The 8,115-nt window shown below is 40.7% G+C and overlaps 1 protein-coding gene across 1 annotated transcript; it reads right to left on the bottom strand.

The window, feature by feature from the left end:
* Positions 1-3,272: 3,272 nt before the first annotated feature.
* Positions 3,273-5,199, bottom strand: LOC133850459 (uncharacterized). Its single transcript, XM_062286563.1, has 2 exons — positions 4,915-5,199; positions 3,273-4,815 (listed from the first exon to the last, which is right to left on the bottom strand). Exons 1-2 carry the CDS (start codon positions 4,995-4,997, stop codon positions 4,497-4,499), a joined length of 402 nt encoding a protein of 133 aa, XP_062142547.1. The 5' UTR covers positions 4,998-5,199; the 3' UTR covers positions 3,273-4,496.
* Positions 5,200-8,115: the final 2,916 nt, after the last annotated feature.

Below are 8,115 nucleotides of genomic sequence, written 5' to 3'. Positions count from 1 at the left end.
CATACTCGTATTTATGAGTGATACTCACAAATGCCCTATGCTGTATGCTAAATACCGATACCAATGATGATGATGATGATGATATCGTATGTCATTCAATCGATGCAGAGCCACAATTACGAGCACAAATGCTGTGAAAACTAAATGTGTTTTTTGTTCATTTTCATTTCCATTTCCATGTACTTTGACATGCGAAATTCAATTGCATTTGAATTGCAGAAATCCGCATTGCAGCGATAAGATAGTTTGGGTTAACTGGTGAGTTCTAGTCAAATTCTTATTAATCCGTATTTTAAGGAGAATTAATTTATATTCCTTTGAAAACAATGAATGTTTCTTACTTATACACGCTACCCATAGTATAGAAGGGTATTATACTTTTGTGCCTCCAGAAAATGTCTGTCACAGGTGACGGGACTTAGTGGCCTTGGTTTCCAATCTGGTATATTTTGAGTGTGGTACTATATACCAAATACAGCCTTCGGTTAATGTTAGTATATTTTCTGAAGATTAATTTTATATATTTTTAGAATAATACCGCACTGTTTTGCTTTTATTGAAAATGGGTAACGCGTATCTCATAGTCGAACTCTCTCGACTATAGCTTTCTAACTTGTTTTAAACGTGTTCTTTTTAGATAAATTTTCCATCCAATAACTTCGAATAGAGGGACTACTCTTGAAGCAACCCTCGTGATATCTGAATATTATTCTACTATGTGTATTATTTGCATTGGCACATAGAAATGTATGTATGTGTATGTATATGAGTGTGTGTGCATAATTCTTGTTGGTTTGCTGCATGTGTTTGAGAGTGCAAATATTTGTGCGCATCAAAGCTTAAGAAGCCAAGATGTTTGATGCACCTGAAATGAACGAAAATATCCTTATCAGACCCGAATGTAAATTTGCCTCTGAGGGAGGAAAAGAGATAGAGAGAGAGTCTATAACTCCTCTCTGTCTCAATTTCCTACCTCGTCTCGGTCTCTGTCACTGCTCCGACCGATTGAGTTGTTGACCGTTGTTTACAGTTGATGTCGTTGATTAAACAGACATAAAGCCAGTCGGCGTAACTGGCAAATAACGTGAGACATTCGCAATGTAAACATTTGACATTGTCAGTCCGTCTCTCTCATTCAGAGACTCTCTCTCTCTCTCTCTCCATGTTTGCATGGGACAAGCCCCCATCCACGCCCATTTCAGTGTCATGCGATTCAGAATTCAGTTAAAGCACGAAATGGATAATATCCATTCCATTGGATATGCTGAAATCAAAGACGTTGATTTCCGTTGGGATTGGAATTGTCGCTGAACTTAACCCATTTGGAATCCAAGTCCAATTGTCGGCTGCCAGTTGACCTTTCATATAAAGCAATGTCCAAGAGTCCATTAAGCACAATGTATGCATGTATGTATGTGTCTGCGTGTGTAGTTATCATATTCAATTACAGACTTTTCACCGTGCGACTTCCTTCAGAAATTAATGTGCGCTCTCTGATTTACATTAAATGTCGCCGCACCCAGCCAGCACTCATTTGGTGTATAATAATATGTTGATTCGCAACAACAATAACAACCACAACTACGACAACAACAACTGAAACTACGAGCACAACAAAAGGCCAACAGGGCAACAATTGCATTCATATCCGCAGGCGTAAAAGAATACAAAACGTTGTATAACATTCACATATTGTAAATATATCTGACCCGGGACTGCGGTCAAACCTGGAGGGGGGACCCTGGGTGCCGAACGGGATAGGCGGGGTAGAGGAGCAGTTGTTTACCGGATGCACATGAAATCGATCGTCACGCTGAAAATTGAGTACGAAACTTGAATTATTGTATAATGGCAACAACATTGATTGAGCTTCGTCTCCCAGCAGAGCGCATTTCAATACGAGTCTCATAATTAATATGAATCCAACAACCTGCTCCCCTCTCATCATGTGCTTTACCATTTCATGACTCTGGCATAACCCCTTTGTGGTCAATTTGCTTAAATGCCACTTAACTTGCGAAGCCACAACTTGCCAAAATTCCCAGCGCTTCGTATGGCAACTTGCGGTCAAGAGAAGAAAACTTCAAGAGCCTCTCTCAGCTACTCTCCCGCTCCCCTGTTATTTGATATGCAGGACACTCAATAGGCGCTGACAGACTCCTCACTGGTTCACAGGAGCTGCGGAAGTATCACTTTTATTTACTCCAATTTCCCAGGACAATTATTTTCCTGAGAGGAAAAAAAGCGAAATAAATTAGTGGTGGTAAATAATTAAATATAGAATTATAGAAACTGATTCAGAAGTTATAATTCGCAAACAATTCAGAGATACCGTAAAACTTAAATTGTGGGAAATTTATTTGGTTTTTTATTATATTAGCATATCTAGTGACTATTCGTATTAAGTTGATTTTGAATACTTTAAGTTAGCAATCGGATTATACATTATCTTGTGCCAGGGAAAAAATCAACTGGCCTAAATTTCGTTAAATTTACTGAAGAAGTTCGTTCGCGTCTTTTTGATCGCTTAACCAGGTTGTTCGCTTCAATTGTTTTATTTTCTTCCCATCGTTGTCGTCCATTCTATTTAGTTCATCATTCTCTCAGAGACTTTCTTCCTTTGTGAAAATTAAATATGTTTTGCCATATCAGTGATCAGTTTAATAAATGTGGTATTCGTAAGTTATGAAATAAATCGATAAAAATAAAAGACGAACGACTGCCAAAAGAACAACTAATCCACAAATCGAACTGTGAACTGATGCTTAAAATTGAACAGCTCAACAAAAATAAACTAAAGAATTAAACAAGGTGTTCTTTTATAGTTCATGATTCCAATTCTATTAAATGATTGAGGGGTATTTTACATTCGTGCACTCTTCTTTAATTTTGTTTCAGTGACCATGTAAAATATATATTTTATTCAATTTGAATTTATAAATTTGCACTTTAACTGCATACTTATGTGATTGACCATTGACCACCGAGTACTGAGTACTGTCTCTTTCAGCTCACGAACATGTTGAGTTGTTGGTTGAGGGGCTTCAAAATGGGCACAGTAAAATGTACAAAAATATATTATGACGATCACCTGGTTGACACTTCTTGGGCATAAAATACATAACGCGAATTGCTTTTATATTATAATTTATTCCATCGGCCGAAATATGCACGTCTGAGAAGTATATATCTACATATGTACATATATTCTGACGATTGCTGCCATTTGCCAATTGTGGCTTCTGTCCCAGAAACCGTGAAATGGCCGAAACGACAACATGGATAAGATCTACGAGCAAAACAATTCAGTTTTGACATTTATGATGAAATTTCAAAAATCAACTGTCATGTACGGCTGTCATATTGAATAATTTCGTTGGTTTTATGGGCTGAAATTCAGTGGAAGATCAGAGGGGATTGGGGATCGCACTTGTTACGCATAATATATAATATCTGATGGTGCTTCAGCTCTGCTCCTGTTGTCCAGCAAGTGAACTCATTCTAATTATGGGGCCCAGCTGAGAGACCTGGAAACATTCGGACTTTGGGGGCTTGCGGCATGCGGCTCGCGGCATGCGTCTTTCGTTTTGCGACTGGCGACTTGCGACTTGGGCCTTTGGCCCAGCTGGGACTACGTGAGTGAAGCGTCGAAATTAAAATGCGTGCGAGGCATTTAAAATGCGAGTCAGGAAGACGAAAAATTTAATAATTTCGCTTTTTGCACAAACATCAGTAAGAGAAATAGAACGACGGAGAATGGCGTCGGATATTTGGGTAGGAAGAGAGAAAGGAGAGATAAGGGGCAGGTATGGGGCACTTTATGATTTTATTATTCGCAGTTTTAATGACAACGATGATGACCAATAAAGATATTAAAACGGCGTATGAAATGTGCCCCGAAATGATTTCATAAATGGCACTGCGCACGCCTCGACGGGAGCCGAGGCTGGGCTGGTGATGAAGTTGGGGACTGGGGTATGGGGATTGGAACTGGTAACGAGACAGTGGGCTTTCCCCTATATATGCTTCGCATACGAAATGCGACGACAAAACCACAACGCAAAACGCAACGCTTTGCGTTGATTCGAAATGAATATGTAGGAGCATTCATTTTGCTGCCCTTTCCATTTTGGACAATTTCGGACAAGTCTGGCGTCGTGTGGCGCTTGGTTTAACTTCAACGTCAATATCAACTTCAAGTTGAGCTCCGACATCTGTAGCGTATTGGCTTTGACTTTGGCTTTGGTTGTAACAGCAATTGGTCTTGGGCAGGTAACGATAGCCAGAACCAGAGGATCATGTGTCTTCCACCTCCAAGCTCGTTCTCAACACCAGAACAGACCAGGCAACTCAAATAGCACTAGGAGATTCCAAGATTGTTAAGATCTGCTGCGTTGCTCGCACTCCGATCAGCCAAAGATCTGAAGAGCTCGCACTCTTTCTCCCTTTCTCAGATTTAGTCCCAGTCTCAGTCTCTCTCTCTTTCTTCGGCTCTCTCAATCTTCTCGCTCTCGCTTTATGTGTCTCCTTTTCATTCTGTAAGTCGATGCGCGGTGTGTGTTTTTACGAATCACGGATTCGATGTTTCGCATGAATACGTAATTAAATCTATAAATCGGCCAATTAAAATGCTTTGATATCGTGACAACATAACATTCGACATCGTCGATCGGATGATCCCCGTCTCCTTCGCCCCCTTCCCATTGCTGGCCAGCTCTGCAGCTGGCCCCCCATTGATCCGATCGGTCGCTTGGTTGGTTGTCGCTTTCGCAGGCACTGTTGGGATCGGGATCGGGATCAGTATTGGGATCGGGACTAAAACCAAATAAAATGAAATTATTATACATTCGAGTACAGATCGATACAACCCTCGACGGCAGCCACCAATATTGTTGCTGCCAACATAAAGACTACCTGCTTTTGGTATTTTGGCTGCTCTTAAGGATACTCTTGATCCGCCTATGTCGGGCTCCAATTTCAGCGTCTCCTCTCTGCATGCTGTCTTATTTATTATATACTTTTGCAACTTGTTGCCAACAATCTCTTGTTAAATATGTTATAAGCATTCTTTTAACGATTGTGACAGTTCAATGCTCAACATTTACTTAATTGGCCCTGCTTTTACAACGTATTGCAATTGGCTAATTTGCGAATATCCATTCTCCACTCAATTGAGATCGCATTTGCATGCGTAATTTAGTTAAGATATTTTATTCATTAGAGTTATATTGTCATTATGTTTTTTATCCATCTAAACTTGGGCTGACAATGTTTCTCGGTTGACCGAAATTAAATCCATGTGAGGCTACGATATTAAAAATAAATTTGTATTGCACATTCCAAATATTTAGTTATAAAAGAATCAAATTATAATATACCAAATTAATCTATCACAAAAATACTAAAAATATACCAAATGTTGCATTGGCACAGTAGGATATTTTAAAATATACTATATATACAATGTCAGCCACAGCAACTAATAGTCTCTTGCATACAAAAGTATTTCATAAATAACCATATTTTCATGAATTATAAGGACTATAGTTATTATTGCACATATGTACTAAAATTACGCCTGTAATTCCAAATTTTTAGATTTTCTATGGCAAAAGTGGTTGTGGCAAAAATTTTATACGAACTTGATCTGACTGCAAACATATCAAGTGCAGTCAAAAATTATACCTCTATCTCTTATAGATCTTCATACGTGTTCATACGCATTGACGGATATGGTTGACGCTGATCAAGAATATATATGTATATACTCTTTGGGATCGGAGATGCTTCCTTCTGTCTTTCACATACATTTCCTTTCGGCACAAAGTTACCCTAATACCCTTCTACTCCATGAGTAGCGGATATAAAAATTATTCCTAACCTATCATTTCTTAGTTTACCAATTTCTTAAAATTTATTAATTTTTTCATCATTGTTTTAAAGTTCGCAGACTACAATTTTCAAATTTATTTCTATTCGAAAAATTATGCTTATTAGATTAGATTAGATTTTTACCTTTTTCTATTTTTCTCGTTTCTATTAATTTAAAATCACTTTCGTAAGTACTTGTTGAATGCACAAACTAATCGCAAATTATTTTTTTCAATAAGTCAAAGGACTCAAAATTGCGTCTTTCCGCCCCCTCATTTCGCAGCTTGGCTGAATGACAAAGTAGCCAATTAAAAACAAGACAGCTCTTAGTCAATTCCCGGGTCTCTCAGCCCCGTTCTCCCCCCAATGCTAATGTAGTCTCATAAAAGCTGCGACAATTAAGAGAAACGAGATCAGCGTAAACTGGACCTGGACCTGAAACTGCAGCCACCCACACACAAAAATTAACTAAAGCGTCGATCTATAGCGATTAATCGCGACAAGTGAATGCGCCGCGGAGGGAGGAGTGTGGGAGTAAGGTGCTCAGATGCTCAAAGGTTGCACTGGGTAAGCTGCGATGTTGCAGCCTAGAACAATTTTAATTTTTCGGGCCTGTAACTGGTGCCGAGTCTGTCTGTGAACATTACTGCGGCTTGTGGCGCCGTGGCGCAACACAGGGCAACCAATCGAAAACACATTTGTCGCTGGCCGAGCAGGAGAAATAACAACAAGGTGAAGAGGAGCAGAGACTGGTAGCGCAACAGCAACAGCAACAGCAAAAGCAACTGAGATCAGCTCGTGGGCTGTTTCGGCGAATTCTCGGCATTACCCGAGACCCTGGTAGAGGCCAACCAGTCAGCCAATCGCCCAGATCGTGAGAGTATCATGCGCACTCGGGACTAAGACTCACGTTAAGCTGAGGCTGAAGCTGAAGCGAAAGCCCGCGCTCAGTGAGTCTCTGTTGTTGTTGTCTGATGCGGTTGCAACTGCGTCCCGTTGCCTACTCACAGCATCATCGCATGTTGTTCTTATTGTCATCATTTTATAATTGTCGTTGTAAGTTGTTGCCGTTGTTGGCTCGAAGTTGTTGTGTCGTCGTGGTCGTTGCTATTTGCAATTGTTGTTGCCAGCCAAAGCCAAAGCCAATCGCAATGTCGACGACGACGACTGCCAGACGCCGTCCGAGTTGTTAGCTTCATTTGTCGCGGCCAGTCAGCCACAAGGATACACAGACTCAGACTGACTCAGTCTCAGTCGTAGTCGCTGCCTCATCCTCTGTCCAATGAGCGCGAATTCTTATGCGTTTCTACTATGCTACCTGCCCTTTGCTCATCTACAGATCCACTCCAACTGGTCGGTTGTTGTTCTTGTTGCTGTTGCTGTTGCTGTTGCATTCTGTGGCCTGGCTCCTTTGGATTTAAGTGGGCAACTGCTACGAGTTATTTTTGTAACTTGTTGGAATTTTTGATTTTGTTCATGTTTGTCGCTTAAGAAATGTTCGCTTATGTTTTCCATAATTTAAATATGGTTGCAATTCTATACTGGTATTGGTCATGACTCCCATTAGGTTGGCCAAGAACGTGAGAAGGACGACATGCTATGTACTCTATACACATACATATGTACACAAAAGACAAGGAGTAGAATTCGAGAACGAGAACGATAACGAGAGAGAAGTTCTTCCGAACGAGACATCGAGAAGGAAAACGTTATCGGTTGAAGAATCCTAACAAGGAATTTTGATTTCGGGATATCTATAAACCTGAATTTGCAATTAGAGAAAATCATTGTAAAATAGGCACAAATCAAAGTTAACCAGGCGACAACGACTGCAACATCGGCAGCGACAACTAAGCTGGCGACAGCGGTCGGAGTTGCACCAACCAACAACAGCAACAACAACTTTGGCTACTGTTTGGCAATCGATTTGATCCCAGAATGCGTGGCCAGGGCAAGGGCATGGTCTCGGTTGCTGTTGCTGTTGCTGTGGCTGCTTCTGTTACTGTCTGAGGCAGTGTCGCGTAGACTCGGCCCCCGTCTCGGACACTTTGAAGTTGGCCAACGGCTGCTGTTGCTGCAGGTCAGCAGGTTGCTATTGCCGATGGCGGCGACAATTGTTGTTGTTGCTGTTGTTGTCAGCGCTACACAACTCGTGGAAATTCTTGAAATGCTCGGCCACATTTACAACGCAGTAGTAGGACATGATCAACTATTACTACCAACCGCCAGCAATTGGTAGTAGTG

Source organism: Drosophila sulfurigaster, chromosome 2L (genome assembly GCF_023558435.1).
Source record: "Drosophila sulfurigaster albostrigata strain 15112-1811.04 chromosome 2L, ASM2355843v2, whole genome shotgun sequence".
In the NCBI taxonomy this organism is placed as follows: Eukaryota; Metazoa; Arthropoda; class Insecta; order Diptera; family Drosophilidae; genus Drosophila; species Drosophila sulfurigaster.
This window is presented reverse-complemented; position numbering and strand designations above follow the sequence as displayed.